This window comes from Mycteria americana, chromosome 11, assembly GCF_035582795.1.
Source record: "Mycteria americana isolate JAX WOST 10 ecotype Jacksonville Zoo and Gardens chromosome 11, USCA_MyAme_1.0, whole genome shotgun sequence".
Taxonomy (NCBI): Eukaryota; Metazoa; Chordata; class Aves; order Ciconiiformes; family Ciconiidae; genus Mycteria; species Mycteria americana.
In genome coordinates, this window is record NC_134375.1 from 18,079,185 (window position 1) to 18,094,938 (window position 15,754).

The 15,754-nt window shown below is 53.4% G+C and overlaps 1 protein-coding gene across 3 annotated transcripts in view; it reads left to right on the forward strand.

Annotated features, from left to right (window-relative positions):
* The window catches only part of PRICKLE2 (prickle planar cell polarity protein 2), a 109,007-nt gene extending 94,440 nt beyond the window's left edge, over positions 1–14,567 (forward strand). For all 3 annotated transcript variants that reach the window (XM_075513924.1, XM_075513926.1, XM_075513925.1), the window contains 2 exons: positions 359–1,222; positions 11,851–14,567. In XM_075513924.1, the coding sequence (XP_075370039.1) occupies positions 359–1,222; positions 11,851–12,719 (1,733 nt within the window). In that variant the 3' untranslated portion in view covers positions 12,720–14,567. The remainder of the gene's footprint in view (positions 1–358; positions 1,223–11,850) is intronic.
* Positions 14,568–15,754: the final 1,187 nt, after the last annotated feature.

Genomic DNA, 15,754 nt, shown 5'->3' on the forward strand with positions numbered 1-15,754 from the left:
TCAGTTGGAGGCTTTTTGTTTTTTTCAAGTAGGCAGCGTATTACTGCTTTGACTTCAAGGACTTTATGGAGAGCTTCTTGCATTCCTTTGCTTTATGATCGGAAATATCCCCATTTAATACAAAATAGCTTGAGGCTCAGTTCTGCTGCCTTTTCCAACATTGAGCAACTCCCGAGCAAAGGCCTGCAGCCTGCAGGGCGTTAGAAACGGGCTTAACTTTGCACGTCGGAGAAACCCTGCTGAAGGGCTTTCGAGAGCGAGCCCGGGTGTGCGTCGCTCGCAGGGGACGCGCACAGTCAGTGCGGCGCGAAGTGATGTACGTGGGCTAACTCTGACGCCATGCATCTTCCCTCTCAAGGTATCGACCAGGGCCAGATGACGTACGACGGCCAGCACTGGCACGCCACCGAGACCTGCTTCTGCTGCGCGCAGTGCAAGAAGTCCCTGCTGGGACGGCCCTTCCTGCCCAAGCAGGGGCAGATCTTCTGCTCCAGGGCCTGCAGCGTCGGCGACGACCCCAACGGCTCCGACTCCTCCGACTCGGCTTTCCAGAGCGCGCGAGCCAAGGAGTCCCGCCGCAGCGCCAAGATCGGCAAGAACAAGGGGAAAGGCGAGGAGGGGGCGCGCAGCCCATGCAACCAGCTGCAGGTCACCTCCAACCGCCTCTCCACCGACGTGGACCCGCTGTCCCTGCAGATGGATTTGCTGAGCCTGGCCAGCCAGACGCCGAGCCTCAACAGGGAGCACTTGTGGAGGAGCCGGGACGAGCTCTATCACTACGGGAGCAAAATGGAGCAGAGTCAGTCCCAAAGCCCTCTGCAGCTTCTCAGCCAGTGCAACATAAGGACCTCCTATAACCCTGGCCAGGTCCCGGGCTCGCAGCAGGATTTATGGGCGAAACATTTCAGCAACCCAAAGAGGAGCTCCTCGCTGGCGATGAAGAGCCACGGCGGCAGCTTCATCCAAGACTGCAGAGAGGACTACTACTCGGGGAGGCTTCGCTCGCAGGAGAGCTACAGCGACATGTCCAACCAGAGCTTCCCCGAGACCAGAGGAAGTCTCAAAGTCCCCAAGTACGAAGAGGAAGAGGAAGGCGGGATGCCGACGCCGCAGTGCCGCACCCGGCACCCCATCAACGCCCTCAAGTTCACAGAGGACCTGACGCCCACCGAGCAGACTCCCCGCGGCTCCATGGAGTCCCTCGCGCTCTCCAACGCAACAGGTACGTCACCCCCGCTCCCGTCACCCTGCAGCCGCCCCGGGACCTCCTCCGTGCGATGGCGTCCCTTGTGCTCCGGGTCAGTGCCATGGCAGGTGCCTTCCCATTACGGGGGTGACCAGCAGCTTGGGGACCGCCGCTCGGTGCCACGGGCTTGCCCGCCCGGCCCCGGTGTGCCTGGCAGCCCTCTCTTGCTTTGCTTGCTTGTTTACCAAATGCAGGGCTTTGTAGATGGCCAGCCTTTCCGTGTAGCTCAAAACAAATGTTTTCAAGCTCTTTACTCCTCCCTTTTGTGAAGAAGGGGGAAAAAATCAAGGCCAGCTGCTAACGCAGAGGCAGATTCCAGCCTTCAGTGCTTGAAGGACTGCTGTCAGCTGCCCTTTGGGGCTAAAAATATTTTTAAATGCTTTGAAATAGGCCCAGTTAATCCCTTTTGCATGTTACGCAGTCCTCGAGCACGAGCAGTTAAAAGAAGTTGCTAGCCCTCTATGCACGGCCCTTTTTCTCCTCTTCCCCAGTCCCCTGGTAGAAACTGCAGGGAAAAGCCAGGCGAGATGCCTGTCCCGTCAGGCTGAGCCCGTTTCTCGTGAGCACATCCCAGGGTAATATTTTTCAGTCCCCTCACCCCAGATGTGTTTGGGTTTCATTTTGCGGCTGCGGGGATGGGTGTGCGTGCACGGACGTGTCTGCGGCAGGGCTCCGGTCTGCAGCCCGGCGCTGGAGAGGCTCAGACCCCTGCGCTCGCCGTCCTTCTGCAGCCCGCTGTACTTCGCGTTATCGGACGGCCCCGCTCGTCTGGCACAGCTATCGCTTGCTTCCGAGTCCCTCAGCAGAAAACTTCTCGGAAAGGAAAATAGTGAGCCCGGTGTGCTCACCGGAGATACTACCTTGCTTTTTCTTCACCACTCCCCAGCTTTTTTCCGTTCCAGCCAAGCATTGCTTGGATTTGGGCACATCCTGCACCTGTCCCCTGCAAAATGGAATCCATCTGGCTTGCTGTCGCCAGCAGCGAGCAGCCCGCGGGGTGTTTGGCACCCGATCCCGAGGGCCTCCCTCCCGTGGGATGCTGGCCCCGGGTGGTGGGGATGCGCTGGTGGGCATCGCCGGGCCCCCGAGAGCTGAGCGCTGCTGAAGCCGAGCTCTGTGCCTCTGCCCCGCCTGGACGGACAGGTTTGCTCTGCTACGCCCGTGCCTCCTCGCCCCGCTCCTGGGTTTTGGCGTGTTTGTTTCGGGAAGTTGCCAGCCCGGTGCCAAGATGTGAAATGATCTCTGTGTTCAGCCAGGATATCGCTAACCGGCGAGTGGTAAAGAGGGAGGGAGAGGAAAAGCTAATGAGCTGGAGAGGGTTTTGTTCAAACAGCCTCAGATATACACGGAGGAAAAATAGATGTAAAATGGCAAGGGAGCTGGGAATTGCTCTTTGAAACAAGGTTTTCCGAAGCAAAGCCCCACGTTTCCAAAGCGGCTTGTGTTCCTGAAAACTTGTATTGTGTAAAACTCTGTCAGTACGAAGAGTCTTGAGCAACATCGAGTTTGGATGAGCAATCCCTGAACACTGAAGTGGTTGTTGCATGCTTTGGAGCTGAAGTGTAACAAGTTATCGGGGATACAGGTCAAGAGACGAGAAACGTGGCAAGGCCTTCATATTAGAGTGAAAATCACTCTGTCTTTCATTTTAGAAACCCCTTTTTTAAATGCTGGGAGGGAGCTCTTCCAAAGGCGTCTGTCCTCCGTACGTAGCCCCGGTATGGCTTTCCTTACGGGCAGTGCCCGCCTTAACGACTCACTTCTTTCCAGCTTTCTGGAGCAGATGCTCAGCATGATGGGGCTTGCAACGAATTTAAGCAGTTCCTCTGCAGAGTGAGGTGATAACATTTTCATTAATGTGTAAGATTCTAACAATTTTCCTTGCTCTGGGACGCGGCTCAGCTCGAGCCGGGGGGCACTGCGGCAGCAAGAGGCAGCTCCGCCAGGGCCGTGTGTGCAATTAGGGAGGACACGTTTATTATCCCATTTAATTGGCAGTGTTTTGAGGACAGGAAGATTCAGAGAGCGGGTTGCCCAACAAACACCCCCACGAAGCTCCCCCCAACACAGCCCAGGGGTGCAGCTCGCCCCGGGCCCTCTGCCCTGCACACCCCAGCTCTGCTTTGCAAGAAAGTCCCAGGCATCCAGATACGAGGTCCTTTTGAGCTACTGATGCTGCACAGTTGCTCCACCTTATAAAGTGAAATAATTCACGCTGCATCCATCTAACATTTTATGGCATTGCTGAAAATGTTCTTTTTTTATAGGGAGCTGAAGGGCAAACAGTCCCTGAACTGCAGAGCACACGTTAAAAGCCGGTCCCTCCCTGGCAGCAAGCTTTGCTGTGATGTTTCTATTATGACTTAAGTAGTAATTAGCTGGAGACGTCAGTAAAAGCGGATAATACATAGGGTGGGCAGCGGTAGTCCCTATCCTCTGGCCAGAAGGCTTCCTCCTGTGAACAGATGTTGTCCCTATAATACTTGCCATGCATTCAGTGCCGGACGGGGGGTCACCCATTGGGTGGGTCAAGATCTGTGTGACCCCGTCTCCTACAAGACCCCAGGTTTTTGCCTTACCAACCAGGCTCTACTTAATCGCTTCCAAGCCAATTCCTCATGGGTTGGTTAAGAGGCGTGACACTGTGTTAACCTTGGGCGCTCGCCCCTGAAGTGCTGAACTGTGCTTCGTGGTCGGGCCATGGGCAGTAGTGCGCCAGCAGACACCGGAGTGGCAGAGCCGTGACCCTCCTTGTGCTTTGTTTTGGGGTTTGGATTAGATGGGAGCATCTCTGCCGTCCTCTGGTTTGCGCTTGTGTAATCGCCGCAAGTGCTGATGTGATTTAACCACTTCCACTGGCAAAGGGCAGAGTTTCCCGCTGGTGGAGGGCATCTCTCCTTTCCTCCCATGTTTCTGTTTGAAAATCCCTTCTCTGCCATCAGCCAAAGGCTATGACAGACTCTGATCCGCTACGTCGTCTTCTTGAAGGCTGGGTCCTCCTCCTGCCCAACATGGCCATTAGATGGAGAGGCAAAGAGCAAAAAGTATTTCCCAGTGCATTTTCCAAGAGAGAGCTCATTTTTGCTGGATTTTATATTATCTTTTATATTTGATTTGCTTTGGCTGCTTTTGCTTTTTTGTTTTTTAACGGCGTTAGCAACAATACAAAACAGTGGATGCTGAGGCAATGTTTACCCTATAACTCCCTTCATTAAGCAATCAGGACGATGCTGAGATGGAGTTTGTCCAGGAAGCTTTTCTCATGAGAAGGAGTCTGATCCTACCAGAGGTTAAGCACTTCCCAGAAGATACTCGGTCCCTCACAGCCCTGCTCCCAGTGCTTGTGCTCTGCCTTGCTCTGCTTGTGCTTGCATTGCCCTCTAAAAAGGTTTGCAGGCACTGTATGTGCCTAGCAGCTGAATTAGAAATCAAGAGCTGATCTCTGCTGATTCCAAGCAGTCATTTCCACAAAATGCCAGCTGGTCAAATAGCCCACTTAAGAAAGTACCTGCGGGCTAAATGTTATTCTCTGGGAACAGTCTCTTTGTGTGCAGCTTGCAGAGAGCAGGAGTGCTTTGGAGGTAGAAGTCGCGTTGAATGGTGACACTGTCATATGCAAAAGGAGAAATAGATTTTAAGTATTCCTTGAGAAAATGAGTTTGGGTAAGGGTAACAGCCTCATCTGTCACAGCCTTTTCCTGTCACCAGGAAAAAAAGAGGTTAAACCGGTGCCGTTGCAGGGTGGAATGTGATTTCACATGTATGGCGCACGTTTCTGCTGTCATCTGTGTTACGAGATGCCCAGAGGCCCCAAATAGCTTGTTTTTCCAGGACTAAACAACAACTGTGATATACCCAGAAAGTGGGGAGAGAAAATGTACGAATATGTACGATCAGCACGTGGGTCAGCGCTGATCCCTGCGCGTCTGAGTTGCAGAGTGACCTGACTCCGTGGTCTGTCTCCAGTCCCCTCTTCTTCCTCTGCCCGAGGAGAGGCTGAAAGCTGGGGTGGGGGACGAAAAAACCCTGTTTCTCAGGGCTGGGGTATATTTTCCAAGAAGCGTTCAATGGCCCAGCCTCTCCTGCACTGAGGGCTTGGGAGCAGCTCCTGAACACCCCCAGGGACGGCAGTGAGGGGCTCGGGGTGAGCGGCTCCGGGGGCTGGTCCCCATCCCCATGTCCTCAGTGGCACTGCATCCCGCAGGTGCTCCTCTCCCCCCGGGCTGCCCCGGGAGCTTCAGCCAAGGTACGCAAGCCAGCAAATGACACATTGGCTGTTCTTGACTTTTTCTAAGAAAAAGGAGGCTCCCAGCTCTCAAGCACGCTCCTACCATCCTCCTTCCCCCAGAGACGGGCAACGTAAAACTGCTTCCGAGTCGGAAGACGGGATCCCCGGGGGGATTTCTTGCAATTTTGAGACCCAGGTATAACATTCCCCAATCCAAGCCGGGTCATTTCAAAATGCAAAATGTGAAGATAGAGGTTTTCCTTCCCAAAGGGCCAGTGCCAAAATATTATAAAACTGCTGGCAGTGTTTCTTCTCCCCCTCGCCCGCCTTTTGCTGCTCAGCAGTGGGAGGTCTGGCGTGCTTACCGCGGGGGCTGGCCACGTGCACGCCTTCCCCTCTTTTGTGTCACACGTGGATGTGCCAAAGCACGTGGGGTAACGACCAAACCAGAGGGAGAACCAAAATGGACTTCTGGAAGGAGATGTTGGGGGAAGCGATAGCACATCATCCCCGACCCGGAGTGCTGGCCGTTCTGCCTTGTCTGGGGAGGGCGTAGGAGCCGATAGTGCCCGTGAGGGGGGTTACAGGAACATTTTTAGGTTAAAATCCAACTCCTTTCCCAGGCAGCACCCGTGTAGGGACTTCTTTCAGCGAGCCAGACAGAGGGACTGATCAGGTAGGAAATAGGCCCCGACACCCTCGGGATGGCACACGGGGGCACACCACGGGAGGCTGCTGGCACTGCGACCTGCTTGGCGAGCGCCCTGCTTTCCTCCGAATTGTTTACTTTCCATGATTTCCAGTTACATAAGGGTTCTGCTTTATTTCTGCACACCCCAAGGTCGCTCAGAAGCGAGACGAGGCTGAGCTATAAACAAAGCCCTGGGCAGGCTGTTTCTCCTTCAGTTCCTTTTTAGTTCTTGGGGTTGAACTTGAAATAAACCTTGTTTCAGGGGTGGTGAGGATGTGCCTGAGAGAGAGAAGGCTCCGAGATGAGAGATGCCGTGCCATCCCCTCCTGTGCCTCTATAGCTGCACTTAAACACTGGTGTCTGGGCTGGGCACAGAGTTTTGGTGCAGGCAGACACCTATATGGGTATCAGGTGGTGAGGACTGCGATGCACGGGTATACGTGTACGCTATGAGAAATGTAAAAGCAAGAAGCGAGCGTCAGCATAGCCCGGTTTTGTGTGCAATGTCCTAAGTCGGAGTGTTTTGCGTTCCCCCCGCCGGGGTGAAGCAGACGATGCTGTCTCTGCAGTGGGGTGCTGGCTGCGGCGGGGTCTCACCCCATGTTAGCCCCGCTTCACGGGGAGTTTCACTTACTGGGGGCTGGGATCTGCTTCCCCTCATGGGGGGCTTCATTCCCAGCCTCGCACCCAGCGTACGTGCTCTCTGCGGCCCCTCTGCTGTCATTTGCCAAGTGGTTTAATAATTCATAATTAATGCAACTTGCAGCCCCAGTTTAGCAAAGCACACAGTGAGATGTAAGTGCCTCCGAGTGCTTTGTTGTGCCAGGTCGTAGAGGTGATGCTCACGAGGAATATTTTTGTGCCATCGCTTTGCTTATTCGGTTGTTATTTCCCTTGGCAATGTTTTATGGGGTAAACATGGTTCTTAACAGGGGTGGGGAAGGACTTCAGAGTGGATTGTACAACATGTTCTTAGCAAACCTTAACGTTAACCAGAAACCTGCTTTGTGTTCCCGGCGCTGTAGCCAGCTCGAGTTTTATATCGAACACCCGCAGACGAGCTACAGCTTTCACTTGTGTTCATCCGAAAGGCGTGCGTTTCCATGGCTCCGGGGTGAAATATTGAGCCTGGCAGCCCCACGCAGCGGAGAACGGCAGCAAAATAACCTGCTGTGTCCACGTGCGCCGCGGTGCTGGCTCCAATCTGGCTGCGGGACGGGCACCGGCCGACGCGCTGTGCCGGCGGCAGCAGGTGCCATCTCTCCTCTTCCAGCGCAAGAGCCTCTGGGGCAGCCGCCAACGGATGCGCTTGGTGTCTCTTGGAGCATCATTTTGCGGAAGGAAAGTCTCATGCAGTCAGCATGTCATCCCTGGGTTTGCACCCGTGGAAAGGGCTCGGGGATGGGGTGACAACCATCTTGTGCCATGGGCCAGAGCAGGGCTCCCGCTCCCCTGCACAGATTCCCAACGGATTCTCAGGTTTCCTCGTTAGAAGAAAATCACCGCTGCGTGTTGGGGTCTCCCCTCGTGTGCTCTTTCCTCCAGGTTAGGGCTCGCTCGGGTTACTAGCTGTGTTCCCAGATGAAACACTTCATTAAGAGGGAGCTGCAGCAGCTGTAAATAAATACTGGTAATTCAAGAAGACTGGGCCTCAATGCACTGGTGTAGCTCTGAAATGGCAAATGACGGCAGGAGAGGAAGGTTGGTGCCACCTTCACCCCATCCAGGGCTCCAGAGACCTGGAGCCGCCCTGCCCGTGCCCAGGCACCCGCTGCCTTCCAGTCCCCGGGAAACCCTCCGGTGCCAGAGCCTCCCCCGGCCCCCTTCCGCTGGGATTGCACAGGAAGAGTTTTCTTCTTCTCCAAGCTGAAATTTTCCTTGCAGGAGTTCAGCAGACCTGGAGAATAATGGATTTCCATCCTCTTTGAAAGCGTTTTTTTTCATGTTTGAAGGCTGTTATTATATCCCCTTCAGCCTTCTCTTCTCTAGGCTAAACAACCCCTGCTCTTTCAAACTTTATTCCTAGGTCATGTTTTCTAGATGAAATTTTTAGACAAGCGGTTATTGCTGTCCCCTGAACTCGTCGTGGTCAGGCTGGAGCGCTCCTGGATTGCTCCTGCTACGCCTTGCTGGGGCTTTGCCGCTCCGCAGAGAGGGGCAGGATCATTTTGCGAGTTTTGAAAGACTAATCTGGGCCTAGCCCCCGCTCATAATACTTCACACCTTGCATTGGTGTAAACGTAAAGTTAAGCCCGGAGGCATCTTTGTGTTTCGTGTGGGTTAGAAGTTGCATCCTCGACCTGGTACCTGCTCTGGGCGCTGTAAGAGCCGTGCGGAGCTCTCGGTGTCTGCAGGGATGCTGTAAAAGCACAACTTTGCTCCTGAGTGAGCAGAAGAAATCCTTCCCTGCCACGGTGAGCAGACAAAACAAAGTTTCCCTGGCCCCTGGCCACACTGCTTGCTGGGTCACTTGCTAGTGTGGCTCCCAAAAAAAGGCTTGTGCACATGCAGCCTGCCAAATCTGCTTGGGAAGGTGCGTTTGGCCCTCAGCAAGGAGCATTTCCCACTCCGTCGTATGGAGAAGTGAAGCCGTTGGGTCTCGGGGTGGCTTTGCTGCAGTCCCCCGAGCACGGGCTCCGTCGCGCCCTGAGCTCCGAGTGCTGGCGATGGTGGTGTACGTGTTCTGTGCTGAATTCCTCTTACAATCGACATTTTCCCAGTGATTCAAGATCTTAAAATGTGTGTGCTTAATTATAATCAGGCCGGCTGAATGAACAGCCAGAAACATCCCCTGGACCTAATAATCACTGATTAAACCTTACACTCCAAGCATGAGCCATACGTGTATCGCAGGCTTCTCATCTGAAATTGCTTCCTCCTGTGCTGACCAGGGCTTTGAAGAGGAAAAGAAAAAGCACTCGCAGGGTCTGCTGGAGGTGTGCGCAAGGGCTGGAGACCCCCATCCTGCATAAGCCAAACCTGCAAAGCGCTGGCTCTGCCTTTCCAGGAGCCAGAGCCCCCCGTGCACCGTGGCTTGCTTTACTCCCGGCAAAAAGAAGAGCGGGTTTCACCGCAGGTCCTCCCGCTCGGCCACTGCGGCTGCGTGCAACGCTCCTGCCAGTGATGTGGAGGATGCAGATATGTCTCGCTTAATTTGAAAACATTGTTCCGCTCTTTCCGTGTCTCAGGAGCCTCTCCCCAGATGCTCGCTTTTATTCTGGCTGGGTGCAGGACCGGAGGAGAGAGACGGCCGCGGCAGGGGAGCCGAGACCTGCGGGTGCTGCCCGATGCGGCTGGCTGTGCGCTGGGGGTGAAGCACCGGCTCGCCCCGTGCCCCCACGAGGTGGGACGAGGTTGGCCCCTTTCAAACAACGCTGCCAAATTCAATCTGCTGACACCACAGAAGCATCCCGCAGCGTTTGGAGCTGTATTCCTGCACAGCACTGCCATGGCTCGCTCTTATTGCGGAGCCGCGCCAGTTCTCTTAACGAACGGTTGCATAAATGTCACCGAGGGCTCATTTTCTTTGGCGTCAGCTATTGTCTGACAGATCCGATTAAGGCCACATTCGGCTGTCAGCGGCCATGATTCACGTTCGGATCAGCTCCGCCGGCAATCCCACTGTTGTTCTGGCCTTTCGGGAGGCCTTTGTGCATGGTACCGAGTTGCGTTTCCCTCCCGGGGGGCTGCGGGGCTCCTCCACGGTGGCACAGGAGGGACACTGGGAGCAGTGCCCGCCGTGACAAACGGTGTCACTGGGATCAAAGGCAGAAGATCGCGGCTCCAGCAGGGAGCTGGCGCGTGCCGGGAATCGCTCGCTCCCATAACGGGAGCGGGGAGCCCGGGCGGGCAGGTCCTCGGAGGGGACGGGGAGCCCGGGCGGGACTGTTTCCAAAGGGTGCTCAGCAGGGTTGGGTTAGCTCGCTCGAGATCTATGTGGCTTAGGAAAAAAAAGCACGAAGCTGGCTTGAAAAGCGTGTCCTTTTCGAAACAAAACATGGCTTTAACTTTTTTTTTAACCCAGCCTCTCCCTTTTCCTGCGGCACTCGGGGATCGCCTTCGCTTTACCTTCCTCTGTAATCATAAACTCCAGAAACATCCCCATTAACAGCAGAAAAGCAAACGAGCAGAGAGAAATAGCTGTGGCGGCTGGGACTCGGGGAGCGAAGCCAAGTCCTGCGAGACCCAGTAGCGGCTTGTGCTCAAGTGCTAAAGCTCTCCCTGGTGCCACCGAGGGGAGGATTTGGAAAACCTTGCCCGTCTTTGCAGGATCTGTTGATCTTTTTAAGGCTGAGTCCAAAGAAACCCTGAAGCGGCTCGTGAGCGGGGTTAGTGACAGCAGCCCTTGTTCTTGTTCAGGTTTGGCAGGCAGCGGCTGATGCCGAAGGAGCTGAGCTCTCGATGAAATGTAAGCAGCTTTTGTTCAGGGGAAAAAGAAGTTTATTCTTGAATTGTGGGTTGGGTTGCTGTTTTTTTTAAATTAATTTACAAAGTCATAAATTCTCGGTGATTGCATAAGGGCTGTGCGTCATGTTGGAAATCCTGCTGATGGTGCACAGCTCTCCGCGTTTGGTCTGCACGGGGAGGTTGTCGGAGAGGGATGGGGAGCAGAGCGCCAAAGCAAACACTCTGCGTTTGATTTGGGATGAAATGGATTTCCTTTGAAATAGCTTGCGAAACATGTTGTCCTGAGCTTGCAATGCAAGCGCTGACTGCTGCCAGTTGTCAAGCCAACATGGAGATAGTCAGAAAATAGATAGAAAACACCCAGGAAACAGGCCAAGGACTAGGGCGGCATGGGGTGCGTTGAGTTTCTGGTTGATGGGCGGGTGCTGAGCAGACACCCCGCTTCCCTGCTGCCGGGTGAAGGCTGTCTGGGCTGGAGGAAAGCACCTTGCGGGAGCTCAGGGCTGGCTGGCACGCGGGAGAGACCCGGTGGGCCACCTTCCCGAGCAGGGCAGCCCGTCAAGCTGGAGCTGATGCTCCTGGCTCCTGCCCATGTGCAGGTCCCTGGATGGCTGCAGGGATAGCCTGACCCTCCCGCTGTCCCGCTGCCTACAGGGAGCTCCAGCAGACCCTCTGGGCCTCGGGGGTTTCCTCGCCTCCTGGGAAACCCGGCTGCGTGCACATGGCCGAGGTTGCCCCTTCGGTCCCCCCGCGGGTGCCGTTCTGGGGACCTGCGCAGTGCAGCGTGGTGACAAGCCCGAATTAGGCAGTGGCCCCGTTTTCAGCTGCCCCTGACGTTGTTCAGTCCTCCAAAACATGTCATCGTCACACAAGGTGTGGGTGCCGGATCATGGCACCCTAGTTACCTCGGCGTGCAGGAGGCCTCAGGTTACCTCTGACGCATAAATTCTCACTGGCATCGCTAGTTATTCCTATCGAGTCGCAGACAGCGTAGACATATGGGGAAGGAAGTCGTGAAAAGCAACTTGGAGTCCAACTCAAAACACCTTAAATTGGTGTGATTTCCCCAAGGAGGAACTGCCTGCTCTTTAAAAAAAAAAAAAAAAAAAAAGGCAAATCATCCTCTTGAAAGGGCTCTTCAGGATAGCATCTAAACCACCGAGTGTTTTTTTAAAGCAAAAGTCTTGGGCCAAAACCAGCCTTCTCCCTGCATCCCTGCTGATAGAAAATTCTCCTTCTTAACTGTTTTTTCCCTTCCTTTGCCCTTTCCCTGCAAAGGCCTCTCAGCAGATGGTGGAGCCAAGCGCCAGGAGCATCTCTCCAGGTTCTCGATGCCTGACCTGAGCAAAGACTCGGGCATGAACGTCTCGGAGAAGATGAGCAACATGGGGACCCTGAACTCCTCCGTGCAGTTTCGAAGCGCCGAGTCCGTCCGCAGCCTGCTGTCGGTGCAGCAGTACCAGGACATGGAGCCGAACCTGCACAACCTCGCCAGCCCCCTCGGGTACCGAGAGCGGCCGTCGCATGGGCGGATGCACCAGAGCTTCGACTACGGTAGCGGGGTGCCCGGGGGCAAGCTGGCGGCGCAGGAGGGCTCGAGGCACGCCCCCATGAGCGAGCGCACGCGTCGGCGAACTAACCTCTGGGATGATGACCGGCATTACCGCCCGCACCGGCCCCGGCGGTCTCGACGTTCCCGGTCGGATAACGCCCTGCACCTGGCCAGCGAGCAGTGCTGCCGGCTGAAGGAGAGACCCTCGCTGCGGGCCAGGGAAGACTACGACCAGTTCATGCACCAGAGGAGCTGCAGAGAGACGGTGGAGCAGGGTCCCCGCAGGGACGTCTACGGCCACTGTCCCCGGACAGTGTCGGATCTCGCCTTGCAGAACCACTTGGGCGAGAGATGGGGGCCCTACTTCGCCGAATACGACTGGTGCTCGACCTGCTCCTCCTCTTCGGAGTCCGACAACGAGGGCTATTTCCTCGGGGAGCCGATTCCCCAGCCCGCCCGCCTCCGGTACGTGACCAGCGAGGAGCTCCTGCACAAGTACGGCTCGTACAGCATGCCCAAGTCCTCCACGCTGGGTGGCAGGGGACAGTTGCACAGCCGGAAAAGACAGAAGAGCAAAAACTGTATCATATCCTAATGGCATCCTTGCCAGGCACCTTGGGAGAATGTAAATTAACTCACAAACTTGCACTGTTTTAGATCATGTAAGCGCTTTTATTGTAACAAAAAAGACCCGAAGAGTAGGGATTTGTAAGAAGGTTGTAGACTGGCTTCTATAAATAGTCATAATCCTGGGCACGGTGAATATATTTTGCACATCTTTGGAGAAAAAAACAAAAAAGTTCACTTTAGCCTGTAATATTTACCCAGTAGTTTTTCCTCTTTCTCCCAAATACTGCCAGCCTTTTGAGTTCTGTTTGTCCGTACGTTTTGGTTACCACTGTTGACTCTCAGCATCAGTTTGCCGGTAGCTTTTGCTTTCCACCACGTTTTTGTTTTCCATTAGCCATGTTGGTAAGTAATTTGTCTCTCTCGGACAGTGTGGGAGCCTAAGTTATTTCCGTGATTGTTGTAAATGCAATGTAAATGAGAGTTTGGAGAAAATATTTTTGTATTTTGTAATATCAGAGGAATTTCTATATCTTAGGAGTCACTGGGAAAATGCATGCACATTCAGAATTGTTTTCAGCCAGAGCTAACCAAACAGTACTTTGGACCCCCCTTTCCATTTCATCATCAAATTTCTTAAGCATAGCAGTGACGGTTTGAGTTGTCATTTGTTTTGAGATTTGTTTGTTTTGTTTTGTTTTGTTTTTTTTTAAACCCTTTTTTCTGTTTGTTTGTTTCATTCCTGGTAAATAAAGAGAACATTTTCTGATTCATTAAATCTTGAAGAGGCCTCGGTGGCATTTTGAAGTCTGCTCACGCCTGTGATTTTCAGGTACGCTCCATCAGTCAGATACAGGAATCCTGACAGCTGCAAAAGGGACTTTTTTTTTTTTAATTATTAAATAGGAAAGAACAGAACTACCAAATGTCTGCAACGTTGTAAATGACCAAAGCCGGAGAAGGAATTTTACACCTCTGTAGAGAACGCTGAAGTTACTAAACATTGAACTATTATTTGGAGTAAATAAAAGTGTAAATGGTGCAATTGTGTGATGTCAGCATGACATTGTTTTGAATATAGACGTGTCTTATGGTGCTCTAGTCTCCTGGGTTATGTTAACTGCTGTTCATTACCAAGTGGAAGTCTCAATATTGCCTACTGCCTAACATGTAAGAGAACGACTGCAAACTGCTCCCCGCGGGCCTGATCCTGCCCCGGCGCGACGCCCTCGCCCCTCCGAGGCCTCTTGTGGCCGGGGGGCTCGTCCCCGGGTGGGCTCAGCCCCTGCCTCTGCGGAGCCAGGACAGCCCCACAGCAGCCTCGCCGTGGCAGAGCGTTCTATAAATAGGGCTCAGCTGTATTGTATTATGGTGGATGTGAGTTTGTTCTCTGTATGCTTTAAACCATTGGGGTACTGCCGTCGCGGCGCGTCCCGGCGGATGCGCCGGGGGTTTGCGAGCCAACGCCGGTTGTCCCGGTGCTTCCCGGGAAGGGGCAGGTTTACAAAAGGGGCTCTTGGCACCCAAAGATGCGGGTTAGCGCCTGAGGGTGTTAAGATAAAGCTGGGCTTTGAGCCGCAGGAGGGCCGAGAGGCTTACCCGGCTGCATCGCCCTCGCCCCACGCGCTGCCGGCATCTCGGGGTGCCCCTGCCCCTCCGCCCGGCCGGCCCCTGCCCTGCACCCCGGGGAGGAGGGTCCCGCTGCACCCCTGGGCGCGCGTGGGGACGCCCGTTGCCTACTCAAAGCAGCAGACGCAGAAAAATCTTGAAGATGGATGTCTCCATACCACAGACTATTGCTAGGAATTTTTTTTGTTGTTTGTAAAGGACAATGTGATAATTATTATTCCTTTAAAAATAAAAGTAAAAAAAGAAATGACACTTAAGTATATTTAAAAAAAAATGTTTTTTCCAGTTGGAATAAATGGAAGTATTCATCCAAAGGGAAGAGTCTCATGTGTATGTTTTTTGCTCTTAAGGAGCGTTGGTTAATTGTGAGCAGAAAACTTGATTTTCATTTAGCTCGTCTTGCAATAAAAGCACAAGAACCAGCTCAGCCCCATCCCTGACGTGGTTTCAGCGGGCAGGGAAAGCCAGCGGAGGAGCATCTGCACACCACGTGCATTCCCCTGGGTTGGTCACCCAGACCCATTCTTTGGTGTTAAAGAAGCTGAGTCTTCACCTGGTGTAAGTCAGCGCAGCTCAGCCAAAATCCCTCGTGGGCCTCCAGCTTACACTAGGGGAGACTTCAACCTGTAATTTCTAAATAACAGCCTTTTTCTTAGAAAGATCACAAATCTTTCCATGTTTTCCAAAACAGACCTGGTAAGTCGGGTGGAGGTATTGCTTTCAGCGACAAGTATGACACTATAACTACAGGTTATTATATAATTGGCATTTCATATGTACAATTTAATTCATTGTCAGTGATTAAAAGCACAATGAATGTTGTCTGTCAGCTCCGGTACAGCTGAGCTGCTCTTTATACAGCAGGAGCCTGAATCACTCAGCAAATGGAAAAAAAAAATCCCCAGCCTTTCCCCTTTAACTCCTTGCTGCCTCTCCCCAGGGGTAACATAACGACCTTTAAAGACTCCTTGCAGCAGAATTGCAGCACCTTTTCCCGTGCAATTTTGTACCAAAATCCAGGGCCCAATGCCCCCGTGCGCGGGACGGTCTCGCTGCTGGAAGCGGCTCTTCAAAATTCAGTTCTCGCTGGGGAGCATCTCTGCATCCCTGCAGACCACTGATATGCAACCCAGCTTTAATGCAACGCTGGAATCAGAACAGACGGGCAGCAAATTGGGGAGATAAGAGTACCCCGGGGATGCTCCCCTCCGCCGGGCCCTTCACCAGCACAGCAGAAAGGTCTCAGATCACATTGTGTAAGAAAGACACTGTTGGCCTATACTTAGTCGGTACAAATTTCAGCAATAAAAGTGCAAACACAGCTTCCAAACCTTTTTTTTTTCTTTTTCATATGGGCTCCAGAAGTCCCATACACTTTAAGACACATGGTTAAAAAAAAAAAAAAAAAAAAAGAATGCTTGTTTTCTTTTTCTT